Source organism: Aplysia californica, unplaced genomic scaffold, assembly GCF_000002075.1.
Source record: "Aplysia californica isolate F4 #8 unplaced genomic scaffold, AplCal3.0 scaffold00253, whole genome shotgun sequence".
Taxonomy (NCBI): domain Eukaryota; kingdom Metazoa; phylum Mollusca; class Gastropoda; order Aplysiida; family Aplysiidae; genus Aplysia; species Aplysia californica.
The window spans coordinates 546,910-572,893 of record NW_004797523.1 but is presented as its reverse complement, the minus strand read 5'-3'; the positions used below and the strand labels follow the sequence as shown (position 1 = coordinate 572,893).

The 25,984-nt window shown below is 39.4% G+C and overlaps 1 protein-coding gene across 1 annotated transcript in view; it reads left to right on the top strand.

Annotated features, from left to right (window-relative positions):
* Positions 1 to 17,405, top strand: part of LOC101848977 (serine-rich adhesin for platelets) — a gene marked incomplete in the record, with an annotated part of 62,016 nt that extends 44,611 nt beyond the window's left edge. The window contains 10 exon segments of the mRNA XM_005100610.3: positions 2,239 to 2,391; positions 4,112 to 4,363; positions 6,032 to 6,091; positions 6,427 to 6,580; positions 9,092 to 9,258; positions 9,612 to 11,052; positions 11,706 to 11,977; positions 14,268 to 14,376; positions 15,411 to 15,485; positions 15,863 to 17,405. Coding sequence (XP_005100667.1) covers positions 2,239 to 2,391; positions 4,112 to 4,363; positions 6,032 to 6,091; positions 6,427 to 6,580; positions 9,092 to 9,258; positions 9,612 to 11,052; positions 11,706 to 11,977; positions 14,268 to 14,376; positions 15,411 to 15,485; positions 15,863 to 15,891 — 2,712 coding nt within the window.
* Between the last annotated feature and the right edge of the window lie 8,579 nt (positions 17,406 to 25,984).

The window sequence follows — 25,984 nt, the reverse complement described above, 5'->3', positions numbered from 1 at the left end:
CACACACACACACACATACACAGCACACACACATACACAGCACACACACTCACATACACACAAAAAACACACAAACACACACACATACACACTCACATACACACACAAACAACACACACACACACACACACACACACACACACACACACACACACACACAGGAATAGATCTCCACGCTTGAGCTGACTGCCATACCCTTTGCCCCCCAGCTGTGTCAACACGCCCATTGTGAGGCATCGTGGTGAAATCAGGCGCTCGTCTAGATAATAAAATCAAAGAGATTGGCACTTTTTGGGCCGGTGAGCGATTTTTTTCTTTTTGTCTGGGGGTTGTTTTTTTGGTGGGGGGCGGGGGGCGGTCAAAACCTTTTATGTCCTTCTCAAAACTCATAGCTGTATGAATTTTACGGAAAAACCTTGATTAAAAGCACAAAAAATGTAAATTTTCAGTTTCCAAGGACTCTCAGGCTATTGAAGTTACCAAACTGTGGCAGCCATTTTCTCTCTAATGATGCCTCTGAAACAAGGCGACCCTGACATCCTTCTATCGCAAATACTTAAACTTCTTTTCAACATCGTTGGGTATTTTTTCACTAAAAGGAAAACAAACGAACAGACTTTAAGACGATGCCAATTACCCCGTGTGCCCCAAAATTGACGAGCGCCTGATTCTACCTCGTGGTGACAATATTATATAAATAACAACACAACCGCTCAACATGCCCGTATATAACGACACAGCCGCTGGCCCGGCCATATAGAACGACACAGCCGCTGGCTCGGCCAAATAGAACGACACGGCCGCTGGGCCGGCCTCGTATAATCATTATTATTGTAACCCAATACTTGAATATGCGGTCATGGCCTATCCTCCGAGTGGCATTCGACTGTGGCTTCTTCTGTTTGAATTACGCCTCTTCCCAACATGAATGCAAATTGTTAACTTAGTTGTATCGTGCTGAACTCCATAATAATGGTCATTATCATCATTCATCATCATCATCATCATCATCATCATCATCGTCGTCGTCGTCGTCATCGTCGTCGTAAACAGAGAATTTAGAAAGTTGAAACTTGGTAGGATTTTCAAAATATATAATAGATTCAACGTTTCGCTGTACGGCTTCATCAGGAACATTTTAAACAATCATCATCTTCATCATCATCATCACCATCATCATTATCATTACCACCATTATCACCCTTATCAGTGTATTCATACTGCGCTTAGATAAGTTCAGATAAGATAAGATAAGATACATCTTTATTGTCCAGATCCTGGCACATTGGTTTGGTGTTTCACCACGTACACACGTACACACGTACACACACACGCACCCCCCCCCCCCCCCCACACACACACACAAACATGCACACACACGCTGTATACTTGCACTCGCAAACAGACTCACAATCACATGCATAATATAAATGAACAGTAATGTGAACAATAATAACGTTTAGCTTGATACAGCATGCTCTTTGCGCTTTACGTCTATAATTATAATTAATTATCACTCCAGCAAATACTAGAACACTCAGAAACATTCTCGGCTTCGCGGGAAGCATACGGTGCAACTTGCTGGCTAAACACTAAAACGCTGACAAGATCGTTCCCCGTGTATAGTCGGGTACACAATCCCACCTGGGGGCTCTCGTGGCCGAGAGGTTAAGGTGTTCGCCTCTCATTCGAATCCGAGTAGTGACGGAAACTTTTTTTCTCTAAAATTGTCTCCTTTCGCCTCCTTTCCTGCTCTCTACCAATGATGTTCTGTCGTCTGCTTTCGACTCCGCTTTCTCCCCCCACCCTTTCACCTCCTTTGCCCCCTCCTCTGGGCTCCTGACTCTTTCTGCAGCCTTTCTACTGCAACTGTTTGGCTCATTCTTACCGCTCTTTCAACCCTGATCTTCTGGTAGGAAAGATCTACACCTAGCTTTCTCGGGGTGCCTTAATCGTCAAAGTAGATTTTGTGCTGTTGAGGCTGGAGAGGTGAGCAGAGTAAGCCTGATTCCTCATTTGGATTTCTCTGTTGACATCCACCCCTTGGGGCTCATATGACCTTATTCAGTTGCAAGCGCCGCAAAACCTTACTAAAACAAACATGCCACAGAGGTGGAGGTTTTGTAAAAGATTGTTTTGGGTTGGGTTTTTTTTTTTTTTTTTTTAAATTTATAGGCGTTAGGACACCTAGATTAAAAAACAAACTAATGAGATTCATTCTTGTATCCTCCAAACCAGGGAACGAATGGTTTTTCTGCCACTGAGGTGGACTTGCTGTCTGGTCTAGGCAACAGCACGAGTGACTCCGTAGATGTCCCACCTCCGCAAGTGACCAAAGGTCCACCGGACTTGCTAGATTTCTTTGACGACGTCTCCGCCGACCTGCCAGAGGTGAGTTGAAATCTTTTATCGTTAACACTTTGCATTCACCTACCACAATAATGTGATGGTGACAATTATCTGTGCTGGTCACTACACCAGGCCCGAAAAGTCTGTTGCAGCCACTCTCTTGGCTGGGCAACCAGATGGGGTATTTTGTACTGCTGGCTGTGTGGCTGCAAAGTGTTAAGGAATGTTTTATTGTCTGATCACCACTGCAACGGTCGGCCTACACAGCTTTATCATGTTGGTTTTTGTGGGAGGGTTTTTAGGTGGGAAGGGTTTGGGTTTTTTGTAGGTGGTTTGAACTATGGTTATATCAAGCTAGAACACTAGACACAATGGTTATATCAAGCTAGAACACTAGACACAATGGTTATATCAAGCTAGAACACTAGACACAATGGTTATATCAAGCTAGAACACTAGACACAATGGTTATATCAAGCTAGAACACTAGACACAATGGTTATATCAAGCTAGAACACTAGACACAATGGTTATATCAAGCTAGAACACTAGACACAATGGTTATATCAAGCTAGAACACTAGACACAATGGTTATATCAAGCTAGAACACTAGACACAATGGTTATATCAAGCTAGAACACTAGACACAATGGTTATATCAAGCTAGAACACTAGACACAATGGTTATATCAAGCTAGAACACTAGACACAATGGTTATATCAAGCTAGAACACTAGACACAGATATATCATGAATAGGCTTCTAGGCTACTCAATCTGTAAGATACCGGATCACTGGAAAAATGTAAGAATATATATTTGATTTATTGAAGCTTAAAAAATAACAAAAGAAGCTAAATATATATGTGTGTAAGTGTTTTACGGCGCTCGCAATTGCATAAGGTCATATGAGCGTGTGAGACACACCAAACATTTTCAGTTGGTAGGAAATGTTGAATTTTGCCCGGGTGGTGGCTGAAGCCTACTCTGATCGATTTTCGACCTCTAAGGGATCTTTAAAGTGCACAACTTACTCACTGGACTGAGGTTTTCCACCCTGGTCCAAGAAGGCTAGGTGTAGATCTTACTTACCATAAGATCAGGGTTGTGGCTGAAAGACAGCAGTAAGAAGGAGCCAGGGAGTAGCGGTAGAAAGGCTGCAGAAAGAGTCAGTAGCCCAGAAGAGGGGGCAAAGGAGGTGAGGGGGTGGGGGTCAGAAAGCGGAGTCAAAAGCAGATGACAGAACATTGCTAGAGAGTAGGAAAGGAGAAAATTTGAGAGAAGAACATTTTCCGTCGCTACCCGGATTTGAACCCGGGACCTTTGAATGAGAGGCGAACACCTTAACTTCTAGGCCACGAAAGCCCACTGCCTGTGTATGTATATTATGTGTGTGTGTATGTGTATCTTCTGTGTGTTCATGTGTATGAATTTGTATAAATTACACTGGAGAAAAAGTTCTTTACCTGTAGAAACATGATCTGTGTAAAATAGTGATCCATGAAACATTTTATAGTTTTGTTCTTGTGTATTTAGCGAATTGAACACCATTTTCATTAGTACAAGTCTGCCGAACATAAGTACAATTTCAATTCTATCTCGGCCATTTTTTTTCCTCACTAATAAACTTCTGAATCATTCAACCTGAAACAAGGAGAGAAAAAAAAAAAGAAGAATTTTAGGATGATGCGCAGCTTTTTGGACACCCTGTATATGTATATATATATATATTTTTAATTTTTTAAAAATTTTATCATTTCAGGTGTCAAGCTTTACCACACCCTCAGACAACCAGACTGATGAAACTGATGGGCCGGTGTCTGTCGTGAAGTCAAGTCCTGAGGTGAGCGCAGAGACGGAATCTTTCCCCGATATCCTGGTATCCACACCCAGTGTTGACGTAAATGACGGCGTCATGGAGGGGAAGACAGTAGAGGTGTCGGAGGAAGAGAAGATGGATGGAAAGGGAGAGAAGGAGATGGTGGACGGGAAAGAGAATAGAGAGATTGTTCAGGTTTGTAGGTGTTTGTGTCCTGTGATGTTTCTTGAATAGTGTCTTGATTTTTGTCATGTATGTCTGTGTTTGATTGTGCTGCCTTGTTGGTGTGACTTTGTATTCTATGATGTTTCTCATTGTGATGTCATGTCTTTTGATTTATGTTCTGTGGTGCTACCCCACCGGGACGGTGCTACTGACTGAAGTGTCTTTAGGCCTTTCTAAAAGGGGGGACATTAACAATGTTCTTATGCACAGTAGAATTGTAATTGTGAATGGGCTGATTTATCAATGTCATGCTCATAATGTGCCTGAACTGCAACAGGGAACTGCTTTTTCTTTCCTAATCCTTGCTAACTATCGTCATTTTTTCTTCACTTCTTTTGTATGTTTATCACACTCTTGTGACCCGCTATTTCCGGGGTGCCTTGTTAGTCGAAGTAGACCTTGTGCTGTTGAAGTTAGAGAGGTGAGCAGAGTAAGCCTGATCCCTGTAGGGACTTCTCTGTTGACACCCACCCCTTGGCACTTATATGACTTTATGCAGTTGCAAGTGCCGTAAAACCTTTACTAAAACAAAAAGACAATGTCATGTTCTTTTGTTTGTTGATTTTTGTGTTGAGATTATTTTTTAAAATTGTGACGTCTTTTCTGTAGTTTTATGTCCTTCGATGTCTCTGATGATGCATGCTGTGACTTTTTAGTTGATTTGTGTCCTGTGATGTATGTGTATTCGATACTGCTGTTTTGTTTGTTGATTTGTGTCCAATGGTGCTGTTTTGTTTGTTGATTTGTGTCCAATGGTGCTGTTTTGTTTGTTGATTTGTGTCCAATGGTGCTGTTTTGTTTGTTGATTTGTGTCCTGTGATGTTTCTGATGGTGCCATCTTGTTAAATTGAGTCTGTGTCCTGTGATGTGTTTGTGTCTCATGGTGTTGTCCTGTCAGAGATAGTTGTTGTTTGGAGGTCCCTGCCTCTTAACCATATTCACCCTAGCCCGCCGTGGGCAGTTGGCATGTCCATACCTGACAACTGACTCGTGGTTGGCTTTGTGGGAGTGGGTTGTTGGCGGGTCCTCTTGTGTGGTTGCTTTTTCTTTCCAGCCAAACATCTGTGGCCTTTATCTCTTCTCTCTCTTTTTTTTGTATGTATCTCGCCAGTAAAACCTCTAATTTTTAGCACTTATTTGACCTATTGGTGTTATGAGTTCCATAAATCTCTAACTCAAACTAAAGAACAAGTGAGAGATTGGAGGGCAGCACCGGTAGGTCCTTTTTCTTTTCTTTCCCTCTGTTATACCTATCTGTATATCTTCCTTTTCCCTGCACAAAATGTTGGCTGTTGTATGAATGTGCATCTATTTGCTCAAGCAAAAACATTGGTGGTTGGCAGGTGCTCTGGTTTGGTTTGCTCCTTCTTTCCTATCAGACATTTATTGTCTTTATCTGTCCTCCTTCTTTTTTTGTGTTTGTAACTCTCTTGTAACACTTCTAATCTTCAGTACATCTATTACCTAATTTTGTTGCAAGTGCCGTAAAACACTTATAACAAAAACAAACTCAAACAAAAACTCAACTGCAGTAATGACATCTTCTAACCAAAAGGTGGAGAAAATATGAGCTTGTTCATGTTGAATTTTTTTAATCTGTGAAATAAAGTCAAATGTTTCCCTCCTTTCTCTTCGTAGATGGAAACCCAGGCACCGTACAATCCTGACCAAGACATGCTGGACTTCTCTGTTGTTGCCGTAAGTTGTTCAGACTAGATTTTATTTTGTCTCTCTTCGGCTAATACAAGTTTTCGTTCTTTAATGATAATAATAGTTTTCACTCATTCAGCGCATTTCCACAAAGAAAGTGCTCGATTTCTCTGCACAAATGCCATTTATTATTACTATTTATTATTAGTATTATTATCATTATTATTATTATTATATAGTTTTGTTGTTATCATTATTAGTAGTAGTAGTATCATTATTATTATTATTATCATCATCATGAGTATCATCATCATCACCATCACACTAAATCAAACTTGCTATTGTTCACAAGTTCATGTGTAAGAGTTTCATTCTCTTTACAGATCCCAGACTCTTCACAACTGAACTTTGACCTCAGTAAACACAAGAGGTTGCTGAGCAAAAAAGGGTCTATTGCACGTCGGAAGAAGCCAAGTCGGGCGGCCATCCTAGCGGGGAACGAGAACAGCGAGGAGAACCGATTCAACGACTCGACAGGCAAGTGGTTACTACTCCGAATCATGGCGTTTGCGGTTGTAGCGGTTTTTCACGCTTTACTGTTGTGTGTATCTCCCTGACTGCTTTCTCCATCCTTCTGTCTCTCTCTCTCTCTTCTTCTCGCCTTCTCTCCTTCTCTCTCTCTCTCTCTCTGTCTCTCTCTCTCTCTCTCTGACATTATACACACAAACAAACACACACACACACACACACTCACACTCACTCGTGTATATACGAATGAGCTTTTGCCAATAGGTGAGTACCTAAAATGTAGCACAGAGGGTAGTTGATAATGTTTTTAATATATCGTTTTTACTTGAATTTTTCTGTTCATGTATATCTCCTCCTACAAAAACATGTATTTACAGAACTACAGATGGCTTGCTAAGCTGTGTAACTGGCACTACATAACATTAAGTCAAATTCTTTCTGACATAACTATGATGACATGTTTTTTTTAGAATTTGAACTTACTAAATTATTTTAACAGTTTTCTTATTGCTTTAATTTTCAAACATAAGCATGAAGAGCATATAAAGTGGTGAGGATCACAGAAAAAAGAAATTCTGAATGCCTTTGAGTTTGCATTTGTGCGATCGTAATTATGTCAGAAAGAATTTTTAAAACTTTCTGTTTTCATATCTTAATTTCTTTTATGAAAATTTTGGCAAACAACGTTTCAGAAGATTCAGTTTGACTCACAGTGCATGTAAATGATGAAAAAGTGCCACTTTATTCACATTTTACTATTAATCTCTGCAAAATATAATATGTGAGGCAGCGTGGTGGAATCAGGCTCTCGTCAATTTTTGGGCATGTAGAGTTATTGCTATCATCTTAAAGCTTGTTCACTTGGCTTTATTTGGATGAAAAAAGTATCCATTTATCTTGAATGCAAGTCGAGATATATACGAAAGAAGGAGGTGGGGGGTCACCTGTTTTCAGAGGTAAAATTAGTGAGAAAATGGCCGCTAAAGCTTAGTTATTTCCTTAAGAGTTCGTGGTAAATGAAAATTTACATTTTCTGTGTCTTTAATCAACGTTTTTCTGAAAAATCCACACAGAAATGAGTTTTTTAATGGGCATGAAAGGTGTTGAGCCAAAAAACAAAAATTTAATAAAAATTCACAAACCTGCGGAAAAATACAAGTTTCTTCATTTTGATTATTTTGACGAGAGCCTGATTCCACCACGCTGCCTCACATATATCTTTCGAACAAAACCATCATAACACCAATTGAAAAATACCCTGAAATGTAATTTACGGAACATAAAGTTAATTTAATAGTTTTCTCATTGCTTTAATTTTCAAACATAAGCATGAAGAGTATATAAAATCACAGAAAAAAAAAAATTCTGAATGTCTTTGTGTTCACATTTGTGTCATCATAGTTATATCTGAAAGAAATGAAAAACTTTCCATTTTCATATTTTAATTAGTTTTTTGAAAATTTGACCAACAAAGATTCAGGACATTCAGTTTGACTCACAATGCATGATAATGGTGAAAAAATGACACTTAATTCACATTTTACTATGGCTCTATGCAAAATACCAAATATCTTTCGAACATAACCACGATGACGCATAATGGATAAATGTTTGTTGTCAGTTTGGAACATATCATCAATTTACATAAAATTTTCCCCTCTCATTGACATCTAGCTAAGCACGCGTGGTCGCATCTAGATCTACCACTACTTGACCTTTGTTATTCTTCCCGCCATCTTGCATCGCACAACAAAACGCTTTGAATGGATCGACGGGAACAATGCATGTTCCTCCACTCCTATTGTTTCTCGTTTTCTGATTGGTTCTTTCGAGCATAACAAATGATGACAGAGCACGAGGTGTCGTGGGATTTCTGTTTTCTGCAAAATTACACACAGTCACAGCCTCAGAATCAGCCAGGGTAGAGAGTAAACATTGATCGATATTATTCTCGTCCCAGGGCCCCAAAATGGCCGATAGAAACGAAGTCACAGGGAATCGAAGTTGCCATGCGAAATGACTACACAAGTTATGCTCGAAAATGAAAATCTAGAAGGCTCACAAAGAAAAAACAGCTACAGATATCATTATTCCTGATATAGCACCGCTAATAATGTAGTTATAGTAGTAAAAGTGTAGAAGGACGAGTTTCACAGCAATTATTTCATTCTTGAACTTAACTACAGAAAAAGTACAAACTCGGAGCATCACGTTTTGCATTCTAAAAATACATCGATTTCAGAGCTAAGAATATTTGTAAGATTTCTTCTTATAACCCAACTGCTATTTCTCTGCTCCCATACCTGAAACATCATATTACATGCGCAAATTTCAAAGCTGTTGAACTATTTTTATTGGAATTGGAAAGGATTTTGTAATGTATATGAAGAAATCCTCACCTATTGGCAAAGACTCATACATATAAGTGTTTGTATATAGATATATGTATTTATATAATATGTTGTGAAAGAAATTCGAAATACCTGATTCTAATGTGAATTATCGTCTTTTTATCCTCAGAACCGAGACCAGCAAAACCACCTGCAGAAGACAAGGAAGAGGAGAAAACTGCTGTTGTTGAACCCGAACCCGAGCCCAACAAACCAGAGGAGGCAGAGCCGGTGATCAAGAAGTTTGCTGGGGGTGTCAAGATACCAGGGTTGCTGGAGGGTCTTACAAAGTCTAGGGTGAGGCTTGATCTAGTGATTTCAAGCTGAGAAAAAAATATTCCTGGTTGTACTCCTTTCTTTGAGCCTGTAAAACATATTTCTGTATTTTTAGCGGACTTGCTATTACTTTATTGCTATTGATCCAGCGACAGGTGGTTTCTCACCCTCCTTTCTTGTGCCATGTAGTGATAAATATAAGTGTAATGTAGTTACTGTAATGTTCCATAGAATCTACCTGTCCATTACTTTCAAAAATGCTTTCCACTTCTATTTTGAAAACTTGTACCTGTTTGCATGTTTTCTGATACTACCGGTATGTTGTATTTAAAACCAAACTCTAAAGCCTCATTGACTGATATTTTTTATTACAGTCATTCAAGCGAGCAGAAAGAAAACATTCCCCCGAACGCAATGAGAGCTCTGTGCCTGGATTTCCTGCCCAGGCTGCCATGAAGCCCCCAAGTCCAGTTGTTCCTGTTACTGCTGACAACTCCGTCTCGGGCCTGGCATCGAGCTGTGGGTCCGCCCCGGCCCCGGCCCCCGCCCTTGCCCCCACCCCGGCTGTAAGGCCAAAGCCAGTGGCCCTGCCTCGTGTTTTGCCCAAAACCCTTCCGAGTAAACTGCTGAAAGATTCGAAAAATGTTAGTACGGCAAAGGAGTCCACAGAAAACACTGAAGCGAATGTTGCACTTGAAACGGATAAGAAAACGGTAGAGGTGAAAAATAGTTCTTCTCTGTTCCAAGAAATGAGAAGCAGAAAGATGGAGGATTCGGCGTCAGTCAGTGCAGCGCCCCCATCACCTGACTCGAAGGTCGCTCCGCCCGCTGTTGGTGCCGCCGCTCCGAAACTTGCTCGACGTGGAGGTCCCCCGCCACCCTTGAAGCCAAAACCCGATGGTCGAGTCCCACCTACCATCCCCAGTAAACCTGTTCTGCCTTCAAAACCGAAAAGAGCGAGTTTGCTGGGGTCACCTGCTGTAGATTCTCCTCCTAAGGAAACCTCGCAGGCTTCTGAGTTCCCCACAAAGAAACCTTTGCCACCCCTCAGCAAACCAAACCCACCTCCACCATCTTCATCATCGTCATCCTCTTCTGCAGATGCTCCTGTGTCAAGGAGAGATCTTCTTCGCACTACTGGAAGTTTCAGGGTAGACTTGAGTAAGTCGAATTCAGAGATACCGCCTAAAAAAGAGCTGAAACCTACCGGAAGTTTTCGATCAACACTCGGTAAAACTTCAGACACTCCCACCAGTTCGTCTTCATCTTATCTCGCAAGGCTGAAGTCAGAGTCAGAGAATAGAAAGAAGTCTGATGCAGAAAAAGCCAATGGTGAAGAATCGAAAGAAAAAAGTGAAAATCTAAAATCAGGTAATTCTGGCATATCAGGCTCTTCTTTGTCCTCCATCGATGCCAGTGACAAATCATCGGAGAGAGAAAAGAATGACGCCATGAAGGATGTGGAGCAGACGACTAAACTGCGCAGGAAGTCCAGTGTCAGCCATGTCGAATCCCCACTGGAAAAGGATAGAAGTTCGTCCATTTCTTCCCGCAAAAGTAGCATTTCAGGCAGCGCTTACGCTCCGATTGGATTCCGCTCTCCGCTCAGTGGCTCGGATAATGAGTCCAAATCAAGAGGGAGTTCTGTCTCCAGCTCCGATGCCACACCATTCGGCACCAGTGCCACACGCGTTGAGTTACGGTCAAGGGACAATTCATTCAATAGCTTTGAGGGTCAGAGGTCACGGGATAACTCTGTGAACAGCACTGCACACATCGAGCTTGCAGGATCTACTGTGTCGTCATCGACTACAGGTCAGTTATGCTTACAGAATTTTCGTCTTGATTTTTGTAGTGTGTGACGTTGCTGGGGGGGGGTTTATTTTATTTTAACCCTTTAGTTTTCTCAAGTTTAACTCTTTACATCTTTAAAGTCTATTCTGCAAAAGATTTTTCATGAATATCAGATGAGTCATATTTTATTCTTAACACTGTGATAGTGTACTTATCTGTTGTGGGTAAGCTCGATGTTGTTTTAATCAAAGCATATAAGGGTTACAAAAACGTAAGTCTTTTCATCCTCTACAAATCTGTGAAATCACTTGTCTAGCTGTATTGGTTATTTTATAATAACAAAAGTGAGGTCAATGATTGGGGAGAGAGGCTGAATAGTCTTTAAATCATACTAAAATTCTTTTTAACTTTTAGAGATAATAACGTTGCTGTAAAGGTTGGGGTTGTTTTTTGTTTTTTTTTGGGGGGGGGTTGTATTATTGATTCAAGTCAGATACTGATAATGACTTTTTAAGAAGATGGCAAACACTCTTTGCTCTTCATCTGAAGGTAGCAAATTGGCCTCTGTCAAATTAAATCTGTCTGCATGTTTCCGCCAGCAAGCATCTTTTTCTGCTGTCATACAGCCCGGGTCTTTCGTATTTTATCTTTCATGGTTTCTCTCATCCCCTCAGACTCGTCAGTGAAACAATCACCACTATCAGTTGAGAAGAGTCCTCAGCTCACTGTGATTTCGAAAGAAGAGGAGAACAAGAAAGAGAAAGCAGATGACACGAACAAGCAACTCCGTAGCAGCAGCATCAGTAACACACCTACGACAGGACCAACGTCGATTACGCCCACCAAGACAAAGCTAACCTCCAGCGCCAATGGGCGCAGTAACCAGAACGAAGCCGCGGACAAAAAGCCAATGTTTGGTGTGCAGCTGAGGAAGGTGGACAAAAAGGTTGGATGATATTCACATTTTTTTTCTTTACACCACTTTTTAGCTTTTTAAAGCAGCGCATAGTCGAACTTGTCTGAAACAACCGCCCTTTATCTTCAGCAAGCCGCTTCCAGCGGCTCATGGTAGAACCACTGTGCCGCTGGGTACATTCCTTTATTACGACTTCGACGTCAAATTACTTTTCGGCAATTGCCAAAAACAGGTCTCTTTTATCGGGATTTCATTGATTAGGTGAAGATCTGTCAAAAAACAGGTCTCTTTTATCGGGATTTCATTCATTAGGTGAAGATCTGTCAAAACAGGTTCATTTGTTTTGATTTAATTACCAATTTAGTGTCGTTTTTGTAAATTATAGATTTAGTACCAAAAAAGAGCCCCGGCATAGTGGGTTTTGTTACCCCCCTCGGAGATAAAAGAGTTAAGCTAGTGGTCCTCTTCAACAGTGTCTTCAGAAAAGACTCTATGAGAGACTGAGAAGTGAATGTAATAAGTATAATAATAATGTAGGTCATTTCTACAGGGTAATAAAAAAGAACAACTACAACTTTTTTTGTTAATATTGTTAATATTTTCCTCCACTCTGAAGTTTTGCGCTTCACATTTGTACACAACATTTGGAAGTCAAAAGGAATTTGTCTGATATTCAGTTTAGAAAAATCAACAGAATAGTTTTGTTTTACGCAGCGTGTAAAATAACAGCCCATTTTCAGCTATGTCCCCATTTTTGTAGCATGACGCATTAGTTCGCATAAGGCCTACCACTAAAAATCCCAACGATTGAGCCATATTGCATACTACAGTAGTCTAACAGGCCGACAGAAGTTTGCAGATAGTTTTTCTCAAGTTTCCTTTGCCTGCTGTGATCATGGTTAAGATTAGTAAAGAGCAGAGAGCTTTTTGTATAGAACATTTCCTCACCACCAACTCATTTTGCAAGTTTCGCGCAAGGTACAGAAATAATGCTGAAAAGCACCTGCATTTGCAAATTCTCCAGCAAGTTGCAAAAAAGAGGAAAGTTGACCATGCAATCTAACAGTCCGTTTTTTGGGGGGCATCATCATGATTCAACGCCGAAGCAGTAGCAGAGAATCGAAGAGAAATTGTGCACACTCTTGCAAAATGGCAAATCTTATGTCACCGGATGCAATCTTCAAGTATGCTACATCGGGCATGCTCTATTGCTTTCCATTCCTAAGTCGAATAGGCCTATTTGGATTATATTTGGATTCATTTTGATCTTACAGCGTCTTTTAGTGGTGTATTTCACTAAAATATACTCTTTTTTACTCCAGTGTTGAATATTATGGCTGATCTGATATGAAATCATGCTTTTTAAAAAATTATATAAAATCTTGGTTTTGGGTTGTTTTTTAAATATATTTTATATACTGTATCTTTCTTGCATACCTTACAATTCTACACAAGTTCACAAAAATTATCTAAACATAATGATAATTGCTTTATCAAGAAAAATGTCTTCAAGAACAATAAAAAGGTTTCATTTCAAATTGTTTCCTGCTCTATTATGTTTCCTTGTTCAGTAATGCGTTCAATTGACGTATGTATTCAGTACATTCTGAATGTCCTTTCTTCCTTTCGTCCAAAGGACGAATTTTTATTTACAATTTTGGGTACCAAAAAAATAAAATTTTGCCAAATGAAACACATTGTTGCTACTTGTGAAGTAGTATGTCTATTATATGTAAAAAGAAAAAAAGAAATGGAACGTCAACAGAAAATGGGTTTAATGATCTAGATGGAGCATAAATCTGGATTAGATCACTAAGATATGAGGGAGCTTTGTTATTGACACATTGTTTATGCAGGTGATTGATTGTCTTGGGCAGGTAGTCGTTGGAACAGGTTTGACTGTGTTATGAAACTGCCTTTGACTATTTGACTTGTTATGAAACTGCCTAAATCCGAGAATGGTGTGACGGGTATCTGTACTGGGGTCACTTGCACCACTACAACATGACGTAGCATGCTTTTGGACTTAACAAAAGGCTGCTGTAAAGAAAAATACAACTTGTAACTAACTGGCAGATAGACTCATTTTACTAACCTACTGACAAGATCTTTTGCAGTGTATGGCCAGGGTACCCATTCACACCTGGGTGAAGTGGGGAAAACTAGTGTAAAGTGGCTGTCTTTAGAATCACTAAACATAAGTGAAAAATCTGAAAAGTGACAGCTTTTTGTAAATCGCTAATACAGGAAATTGCATTTTTTTTTTTTTACATTTTATACCAGTTATCACACTTTGCTTTCTTCTGCTCACATCTGGCAGACACCCCAAGGAAATAATTCCCCATCCCAGCCCAAAGAAGAAGATGAGTCACCCGTGAAGTGGAGACAACAGCTGTCCAACAAACGGCGCAGCTTTGTTCCTGACAAAGGTATGGTTGTGTGAGTTTGACACTCCCTTTCAAACACGTTGCGGTCATTTGTTGATGTTGTTGTTGTTATCGATCCAGCAACAGCTAGGCTCTTGCCCTTCTGTCCAATGCCATGTAGTGATAAGTGCAAGTTTGCTGCAGTTGCTGTAATGTTCCATAGAGTGTGTTGTCAATGTTAGGTCTTGGAGGGAGAAGTGTAGCTCTGATGATATTTAGGGCTGTGCAGTGGAACGTTTGACATTTGAGAGGTGAGACCTCCAAAATTAGCTTTGATGTCTCGTAGGACAGATCCAAGAGAGGCTGGAGACCCATGAACATTCCCCAAGCAGCCAAAGTTTTAAAAATAACCCAATTGGGAATTCGAACTAGGATGATCAGTCTCAAAGAGTAGAGCTGCATGATACTAGCTGTGCTAACATTATGCTCTTCTCCTCCTCACTCATTAAAAAAAAAATTGATGATGTGCAAGGGGGGGGGGGGGGGGGGGGGGGGGGGGGTAGAGTTACAAATTCAATTGTTAAGGGGAATATATTTTAGTCTTTTGTCCTCAATTGGAAATGGACATTTTCCAGAATATACAGATAATGATGAGATGAGAATATCCTTCTACAGGTGACTGGCATAGCTTTTGAGTAATTCCTCCCGGGAGCAGATTCCTCCTCTTTTAATCCCTTGCAGGGATGTAGCCTACAGGGTTGCAGCATGTTGAACTCTCACTTACGGTTGCAAGCCACTTTTTCTGTCAATTTAGAAGGCTTGGTACCTGTTTACTGACATTCTGATAGGATCGTCATAGCGCGGTTGGGGGCTGCGCAATCATTACTGAGGCAATGATAGAATTTATTTTTTGTCTTACTATATTAGCTCCTTCATTTTTGTTTTTGATGCATTTTAAGAAAAATGTACTGTTGTTTATTGTAGGCTCAGAGTTTTTGGTGAAGTTGAGAAGTTGGGTTTCATTTTTTCATTTTTGTAATTGATTTGTTAAACGTTGTTGTTGTTGCTGATGTTTATTGTTGTTTATTTGATTTCAGAGCCAGAAAAACCAAAGTCTGACTCCACCCCAGAATGGGCTCGAGCTTCTATTGCCCGTCGCAAAAGACTGATGGGTATGTTTTGTGGAACACATGAGTTTTAATGCCTTACTTTAAGCCTCCTGATGCTTTTAGAGTCGTGTGGAAGATACGTTGTATTTGGACCACAGACAGTGATCGCAGTACAAAGGGAATGAGTAAATTGGACCATCTTTGTCTATCGATAGTACCACTAAGAGGAAAATTCCGAGAAAAATCAGGGGTTTTCACTGGAAGTTATTTCTTAATGAAAACTTAACAACTTTGGCAAAATTTCTGTAAAGTGCCTTTCAAACACATGACCATACAGTTGCGAGTCCAAGAGCCTAAATGTGCACAGTCAGTCTGACACAGAAGATATGCTAAGTGTTAGTAGTTGCTTATCGAGTTGCTTTTGGCTTTTTCTTCTTCAGATGCCGGCGTCATCAAGTCAGATCGCTGATCAGAAACGACAGAATGAGGAAATTGGCCAGAGAGAGAAGGAAGATGGGAGAAACAGCGAAGTGACCAGGTGTACAAAGTCTCTGCCTCTTCATGTGAACATGCTGTCTTTGTCTTTTGTGTACAGAGACATAATATGGTTCTACGGAATTATTGGACGACGTCAGGAAAGAAAATGATTTTAAGTATGATGAAAGGAAATTCTGTTGGGGAGGGTGGAAGGGGGAGGGGGGGGGGGCGTGAAGGAAAAGACATGATTATGAAGTAAATGACCCAGATGCATATTAGATAAGGGGTGTCAGTGGTAGTAGAGTGGTTAGGTTGTTTGACACGAAGTGAAAATGTGGGGGATTCAGTTCTTGCTGGCCCTGCTGTTACTCCTCTTTGTGTTGTGGAGTTGTGTTTTTTCCATCCTTGTGGTACATGTTTCTATTCTGCTTTGGAGGGGGGGGGGGGGCAGACTTATGGTGGACTAATGTTCTGTCATGGGGGTGTTAACTTGTTTCAAGTGCTCTTCTTGGAAATATGGAGACCATGATAAGTTCTGCCACTGAGGGTCTATTACGCGGGCAGTATTGCATACAGCCCGTGATTAAGAATCCTGAAAGGAACTCAATTGCTCCGTGACGTTGAGAACAAAGTGATGTTATGGTGCACACTTTGTTGTTGTTTGTTAAAGAGGCAAAAAGAAAAGCTCTATTGAGCTTTGTTTATGCGAACTGTTACTGACTAGGTTGTGTAAAACTGTGGTGCTAGAACAAAAAGTACAGGCTGTTGTGACCTGTGTCGCCCTGTTGTGACACGTCTGGCTGTGTGTAGAGCTGTTGTGACACGTCTGGCTGTGTGTAGAGCTGTTGTGACACGTCTGGCTGTGTGTAGAGCTGTTGTGACACGTCTCTCAGTGTGTAGAGCTGTTGTGACACATCTTGTAATGTGAAGATTTAAAGTTTTCCTTCCATTCACTCATTGCTTATGATCTGGGAAGTGTGGGAAAGTTGACATAGCTCTCAGAGTAATGTAATTAGATGAATGTTTGAAATAATGTAGAAAAGTGAAACTTAATGGTTGATTGCAAGATGTAATATGTGTAATTATAATAACTATGAAGTGGATATATGCCAGTTTGTAAAGAGTTTATTAGACATTTTGTAGTGTAAGGGCCCTGTTACTGTTCCTTTATGCCATGATGGCTGCCATCTATACCTTTTTATTCTTTCAAAAGTACGCTTTACGAAGAACCAGTCTTAGGTCTGGCTTCTGTCACAGACATTTAAATTGATCTCTGATTTGCTCACTTTTTGATGAATGTTGAAAATTAAATTAATCGTAATGCATGTACCATACATTGACTGCTCAGCGTGAGTCTCCGTCATACATCACTTTTCAAAATGACGTATGGTGGAGTCTTACACAAAGTGAAGCTGTTGACTTCTTTGTCTCTACTGGGTTTTCAGTTTTATCCTGCTGTTGGAGATTATTATAGAAAGAAGACTTATAAAAAGGTTATTATAGAAAGAAGACTTATAAAAAGGTTATTATAGAAAGAAGACTTATAAAAAGGTTATTATAGAAAGAAGACTTATAAAAAGGTTATTATAGAAAGAAGACTTATAAAAAGGTTATTATAGAAAGAAGACTTATAAAAAGGTTATTATAGAAAGAAGACTTATAAAAAGGTTATTATAGAAAGAAGACTTATAAAAAGGTTATTATAGAAAGAAGACTTATAAAAAGGTTATTATAGAAAGAAGACTTATAAAAAGGTTATTATAGAAAGAAGACTTATAAAAAGGTTATTATAAAACCATGGGTTTGGTTGGGATGGGGAGTGGGGGGGGGGGGGTGTTCACCTTTGTCCTTACCCCTGCAGTTAACTAATTTTATAAGGAAAAGAGCGTAAATGAGAGTTGGTAATTTCTTTAGAGGCAGAGAAGGAACGAGGTGCTCTCATGTTGTATGATAGACATAGAAGTGGACTCCATAAAACTCCCAAGATAAATGGTCGCTTTTAAGCACAAGGGGGCTATCCCAAAAAATGCTTTTTTGAGAAAATTGAAGGTAAAGTTTCTGCCCCTTGTTCAGTTTCTTTAAAAGACTAGGAAAGCTTTCTCTATAACTAGTATAACCAAAGAAATATAAACGCCAATGAAACCAAACTTCTCCTATGGGTAGAGCAAGCCCACTTTGGATGTTGGTCAAGATTTCTGGAAATCCCCGAAATCTGGGTTAGCCCGCTTGTCCTTAAAAGCGACCGAATGTAGCACGACTCAATGATTGTTGTGTTCCACTCTCTTTTACAATTAAATTAATAGACGTCACTCCAAAATCCTGATGCGTATTTTTAAACCTGTTCTCAGTAATGACAGCTATTTGACATGCTGCTGACCAACCAAAATCTGTTTGAATACCACTGTTGTACGACAAAAGCCATAATACCTTTTGCATTCCCATTCCACCTATGTTCCAAAACTTTGGTTTTTGTTGTTAATTCCAGAACTCACTCTGCACGATGTTGATGTTATTTTTTTATACTTATTCCACTCCAATAGAACTTGCTCAGACGTGGTGGCTGAGGTTAATCATATGTGAGGCAGCGTGGTGAAACCAGGATCTCATCATACGAATGAAATCAAAGAAATCAGCATTTTTCTGGGCGTTGGTCAATTTTTTTTTCAAATTTTCTTTTTTGGGGGGGGCTCAAAATCTTTGATGTCCTTTTAACTCACTGGAGAATGACGGAAATTTCAGGGCACAATCTCTCAAGACTGGCATTTCGGGGCATATTTTGATAAGCTGTATCTCAAAAACTAATAAAGCTGTCACTTTCTCCTTTGTATATGTTTTTATGGAAATGACCAGGTTTCCAACAAAAATAAAAATGAAGTCATTATCTTTATTGGTTTTTTAAATACACCCATATAACTTTTGATGAAATTTTGTCTTGCGCATAAATTTTGGAGACATTATATAATGCAAAAATAACAAATGAAATAAAGCCATGTCATCACCACGACCATTCCCAGCTGCAACACTTGCTTTTTTAACATCTTGTAGATCTAAAACTTCTTCAGTTTCAATAAATCTGTCTTTACTTTTAGTAGCAGATCTTCTAGATCTAGATCTAGACTTACCTTCGGACCTTTCCTTTTGGATGGACCTGGTTGGTCAGGGTCTGAAACATAAGGTCTGAAACATAACTGTCGTTCGTTGACTCACTATCACTAGATCTAGTCAATCTATCCTTATCTCACTGTTTTACCACAAATTGTGGATCCCCATCAGAGTCATATTCAATATCTGATATATCAGAGTCTACTTCAAAAATTTCCAAGTCGTTTAGCCTGTTATTGGGCTTACACTTTCGTTTTCGATGTGCATTCATGTTCAGTTTCAGTGGAGAGGAATGGCTATTTTCATTGTTCTGGGGTGGTCGTAGTTTTTTATTTACCAAAAGTTTGGTTCGCTTCCTATCAAAACTTGGATTACAGCTAATGGTGTAAGAAAGGTGACTGCGTTATTCTGAGGCCACTTCACGCATATGTATCGGGATTTACCCGATGTTTTTCCTTTGACTAATCGGTCCCGCATAGGGTGCGGGACGCGGCCGGTAGCGCCAATGTACTTGTCCCGCAGCTTGTGCGGCACGCGTCGCGAGTAGTAGTAGTAGTAGTATAGGGTTTTAAGGCGCTCGCAACTCGCGTTGCGAATGAGTTAAAAACACATTTCTCTGTGGATGCTACACAAAAAAAATTTAAATGTAAAAAATGTAAATTTCCAGTTTCCAAGGACACTCAAGCTTTGGAAGTCACCAAACTTTAGCACCAATTTTCTCGCTAATTTTACTTCTCACACCAGGCAACCCCCAACTCCTTCAATGGCAAAGATGGGTATTTTTTTCGCCATGAGCAAGACAAATTAACAAGCTTTGAGATAATACCAATAACTCTCTATACCCAAAAATTGACGAGCGCCTGATTCCACCACGTCGCTACACATATTCCTTTCTGTGACTACAAGACTTGACTGTGTTCATAACTCATGTGTAGAAAGGTTTCATATAAGGGACTGTAGTGTGTAGGTTATTTATGTATATTTCCTTGTATAAGCCTATGTGAATTACTGAATTTTTTAAGGGGTTTTAGTTTAAAGTTATATTGTTTTTGTAGCTAGCTTTTTGTTGCGCCTTTCTGTGTGAGAATTGGAATTTTTTTGTTGGGTTTTGTGTTCTCTTCATGCATTACTTTCTTTGTTTGATCTCGCTGTCTGTCATTCAATATCACCCTTTCAAAAGTGTTCCGTACAGTTTTTAAAGTTTCATACTGTAGAGCAATCATCGCATTATTGTAGATTGTTTGCACCATAAAATGTTTTCTCATAACATTAAGTGTTGATGTAAGGAAGTAAATTACAGTTGAACCTATCCATAATGGTCACCCGAGATCACAGAGAAAAGTGACAGTTGTACCAAGCGGCCCCTGTGGACAGGGTCTCTTACTTGGCTTGACGGTTTTAAATCTGAGATCTTAATTTTGTCTTTCCATTTCATTTCCATCAAAATTGTTATCCATCTTAAAAGCTTCTCTGCGTTGATTAAATATACTCACTTAGTTCGCTCAGTTCTGAAAGAGATGAATGTTCATTAACACTTTCCACTCTCACAGTGCGCAGAACACACAACATTTATCCCCACGGGCCAGGGCGCAGCTGGGTTACGTCAATACTACCCCTGTTTCTTGCCAAAAATTCCCCAACCATTGTGAAATTTTCAGCATACTGAGAAAATTGAAAGTGATGATTACACGTTGTCGGAACTGAAAACACTAGATCTAGCTCATTCATCACCCAAATTTTCATCATGGCGTAAGAGAAAAGCAGCATTAATGCTTGACATTTTTTTTAAAAGAATTTACTCCAATTGTTGTATACAAACTGATTTTCGGTTTCAAAGGCCACACAAACCATTCAAAAAGGAAATTTAACTTTAACAAGTGCACATGTCAAAAAGGAGATCATTGCTGCAATGTTTTAGTTGTTACGTCACACCGTCGCAGATCAGCGTCCCATGGGGGCAAAGTGTTAAATTGGAGGCACGTACAGTTATGTTTTGACAACTGAATCAATAATGACATGGCTTGTAAAAAGGGAGAGTACACTGTACTCATACAGTAAGGTACCTTACAGTTCAGCCCCAGTTCTAACTGAAATGTCCTTTCTTAGGGTACAACACCTTACTGTTCAGCCAAGTCTTGACAAATGTTCTTTCTTAGGGTGCTATGCCTTGACAGAAAATTCCAATAAACAAAGAGAGAAATGATGGACTAAACATTACTTTCCTTCAGAGAGAGGAAAATTTCTTAGTTAAGCTTCCCAAAGTTTCCCGAAGAATGAAAAGAAAGTTTACTCCCTCTTAAAAAATGAATATTATCACTGTGTTGGTTATGCTGTATGTAATCTTAAGAATTCCATTGTCTGCATTCACAGGTTATCTTTGGCTTTGTGAAAGCAGTTTAATTTTACGCTGACACTGTTAGAATTGATAACGTTTGTCAAAGAATCAGTGGAGCATTTTTCCAGAATGGTCTACAAGGAGCTACATTGTTTTTTGTCAATTCAGAATTTTTCTTTAACTTTTTCTGTGTTCACTCATGATTGTCAACTATAGCGGAAATGTACTTTACATTATTTTTTTCTGTGACTTTTTTGCTGTAAACATTCCCTTGGCTGGCCATCCATTTTTTATTCTTTTAGAAATTATTTTGGAATGATTGCATCTTTTCACAATTTAAAAAATGTTTGCTTTGGTGATATTTTCTCAGTGAAGGATGAATCTATTAAGATCAGAGTGGCTTCTCAACTTTCAGAGAACTTATTTGCGCAATTCATGTTCGTAAGTTGATGGTAGAAATTGCAAAAAAATTGGCACAGACCCTGTCCCTGATGATTGCTAAGGATAAGTATGCAGCCTTGATATATTAAAGCTATATATTTTTCTACCTAGTTCTATTGGTCACTGATTTGTAGACTGGAGTGAAAATGTTGGACGAATGTTTGGCCAGTATTTGGTACATATTTCAAGCTATTGCTACTTTTTTTTTAAATTTCATTTTTTCCCATAACACAGGGTTTATTTCAGTAGAATTTTTACATTTATAGCAATTTACTGCACTTGTTGTTCAGGTCACAAAAACACCAGGATGGTGCTAGACGGCCTGATGCTATTGTTAGAGAAACTACAGTATAACACAGAAGACTCGAATCATGCATCTGTCGAACTATGCCAGCGGTCCCGTTTGTTTCTTCTTCTTTATTTTTGTAAGATATCCTTCGAACTACGGCTCCCTTGAACTACCAAGGCCGGTCCCGAAGAATTCGAGCTATCCGTGTTATACTGTATCTTATGATTTTCAAATTTTGCTTCGCTTTCCTGTGCCTGGCTAATTTTTTTGTCTTTAGTAGGCTACTGATGGAGATATTTACTAACAACCAAATGTAAGTGCGGAAAAATTCTAGGTTTCTGTCAATAATGAGTGAAATCTGATGCTCTTTTTTCCGTATTCATTTCAATAGTGAATAGTCTCTGTACTACTTACTTTTACTTTTTCATCCCATTGCCGTTAAGCGTCATGGGAAGATGCAGTTTTCTAGGGTAGACCCGCTTTGCAGTTCAATATTCTTGATAAAATGGAAAAATTGACATTTCATTTCGAATTTACATTTATCTCCTTTGTTGAGCCCTACCCCTCTGAATTTCCAGAACCCCTGTACTGTACCTGATCTCTGTTGTGTTGACTTGTAAATGTATAAACCACCAAATGTGAGACATGACTTGTTTGATGCACACAAAAGAATTTAGATAGCCACATACATGTAGGCTCTCGAGCCATCTGGGTTAACATGGTTTTACGTTGTTTATTTTATGAATAAATTCATATTTTGTCAGCTTATGAAACTTCACGCCCGTATTATTACTATTATACCGTTTACATCAAGGTGAGATGTTGACCAACAAATTACTAACATTTCTAATGCAATGATGTTTGTTCTATGCCATGACTTCAGTGCAGCTCTCTAATGTGAAGGTGTTGTTGTGGTGATGATCAGAATTCTTACGAGACAGTATTTTTTCCCACTGTCACAAACATTTGTGTCACGACGCGGTGGAATCAGGCGCTCGTCAATTTTGGGGCATATGAAGTTAAATTGGTATCATCCTAAAGCCTGTCCGTTTGCCTTGCTTTTGATGGAAAAAAATAGCCATTTATCTTTTGTACAAGTCAAGATATTGGCAAATGAAGGCAGTTGGGGTCGCCTGGTTTCAGAGGTAAATTAGCGAGAAAATGGCCGCCAAAGTTGCGTTATTTTCCTAGCTATGGAGTCCGTGGAAACTGAAAATTTCTTTTCTGCCTTTAAGCAACGTTTTTGAGTAAAATCCACACAGAAATGTGTTCTGTAAAGGGCATAAAAGGTGTTGAGTCAAAAAACAAAAGATCAATAAAAATTCCAAAACCTGCTGGAAAAGGCCAGTTTCTTCACTTTCATTATTTTGATGAGCGCTTGATTTCACCACGATGCCTCACATTTCAATAATCGTCTTATCTAAGAAAAATTTATCACGGTTTTTCATCGCATATTTCAGTGTGAACAAAGAGTGTTGGTTAGATTTTGTACCTCTTTTTTTTTATTGTAATTTTTTGAGTTGTGAACAAATGTGCATCAACAAAGGTTCTTATTGTGTTTGTGAAGAACATCTATTTTTTTTAAAGATATACTCATTATTTATACTATATTAATCATTTGTTAGAAAATTTGATTACAGAATTTACCTACGTGCACTTTAGAAATGTCCCTTTACTCTGTCTCAGCTTGAGCTTTTAATATACTCAGCCCAGAATATTTTCTCCCCTTTTTGGAAGATTTTTTATTTTTTATTTTGAGCTCCTAGACAAAAGATGATAAAGGACACTAATACTCTCTGTCCATCTGGCCATGACAGCTAGACACTACAGTGTTTTTTTAGTATCTCTTGTCCTTTTTAAGTACTTTCCAAAGAACACCGTATAGATAATAATAATACTAATAGTAATAAATAGCATTTGTATAGCGCATAACCCTGCTCTACAGCTAGCTCTATGCGCTTTGCACTATTTTATTACCCCAGCAGACCATAAAACACTCAGAAACATTCTCAGCTTCCCAGGAAGATAGATGAAGATGTTATGATGACTGTGAGAGAGCATGCTGATAACTGAGTTGGTATTATCTAAGAGTATCAGTCGGATGGCCTTGTGATAAATCCCTAACTGGGCAGTCTTAGACTCGGTTATTTAAGGAGTTTCAAGGCTCTATTTAAACTCTGACGGTTACTTTACTTTGTTTTTTGCCTTGAGTTCTTGTACCTATCAAAGAGAGCTATGAGCAAAGATGAATGCTTATTTTTGTGAGCTTTCCCATTTGGTAAATTAGTTAAATTTTTGTGTGTGTTTTTCTCGTTGGGGTGTTTTATGTTGTGATGCCGTAGCAGTCAGATGGTTTTTGGTCTGCAAAAAGTCTCAAGTTTCAATTTTCAAACTTTCTTTCAGTTAAGTAATTAAACGTATTTGTGGGAAGCCGATCATTTCTTTTCCTCTGGTAAAATAATGAGCTTCTTTGCTTCAATCAGTTCTGCCTCAGTTTCACTAACTGCTTTAGAGTGTGAGACAACAGAAGCATAGCTACAAGAGCTCAAGAAAACTTTGTATACAATACTCCCCGGTAACTTATTCGCTATTAAATATATATATCGCAACCTCAGTACTTTCTTGTCATATCTCCATTTTTAACTCTTGTCCTGCGTCTGTGCTGAGATGCGAATCTTATCAGCAACTGATTACGTCGGATGTTCTGGGCAGGCTGCCGGAGCCACTCAGTGTGTACTGTTGGTGTACAGCGCGCGCGCCGGGAAACGTGTGTTAATCGATGATGAAAATGTAATATCTTTTACAGCTTTCTTTAAATAAAGTGTTACGAACACATGAATAACCCCCTCTCATAACCTGATAAGACATTACGAGTAGTTACGCCCTTACGAATAACCCTTTTAGATGCTCTTGTTATTATGAATGATCTGGGGTTCGAAAGGGGATAATATAGATCAATTTCTGAATGTTTTGCGCTCAAATTGTTCTTTTTACCTGCACAATGGTATTCAAAGCTATCAAACAAGCTTATTTTTTATCAAGTAGTATCATTTCATACAAAGTCAAGCTCATGTGAAAGATTTTGTATAGAAAAAGGAAGGCTTGTTTCCTGACTATCCTTTCGAGCTCCTTATGTCTAAGTGGATCAATTTGTTCTAATTTCATTGGACGAACATCTAGAGCTACCAACTTGGCGTGATTTGAATGAGACGTATGCCTCGGTTACGAACCAACGCAGGCGGTGCTAGAAGTAGGTCACAAACGCACACAAACTCAAGCAGACTGACGCACACACACTTGAGCTATGTGAATGCGGGTCCAACGTAAGACACGAATTGAACGGAGATGATGCTCGGCGCGCGTGCGTCGAGCCAATGGCCAGACTGGCGCGGGACGGAAAAGAAGGCAAGGTGCCGAAATAGGCTTATCGGACGACATAAACCCGGCCCCCGCAGGACGAGGGTTAATAACAGTGAAAAAAGTTCATAACGGAGAGTGAGCTAAGAAGAAGTCACGTTTTCACTGTTTTAAAAAAAGTGGAGATACGACAAGAAAGCTTTGAGGTTGCGATATGTATATATCCCGAGCTGGGTACCCATTCCCACTTCGGTGAAGTGAGGAAGATTTGTGTAAAGTGCCATTCCCAAGGACACCACATTGGTCCTGAAGCTCGAACCCCAAACCCACAACCTCACGATTAGGAGTTCAGTAAAACTAACCACTAGACTACCGCCACCAGAACGGGTTCTAATGAAGGAAGATAACGCCAAGAAATCCAGTGTGTCTGCATCATTGTTGTCCTTGTGATAAGGTACCTCACAAAGACCAAGAATTGTAGACTCAGGAAGACTGTTCTTGCTTCTAGGGGGCTGTTTAAATAAAATCTTACACCATTTTGGGGACTTTTGCCCCCCCCCA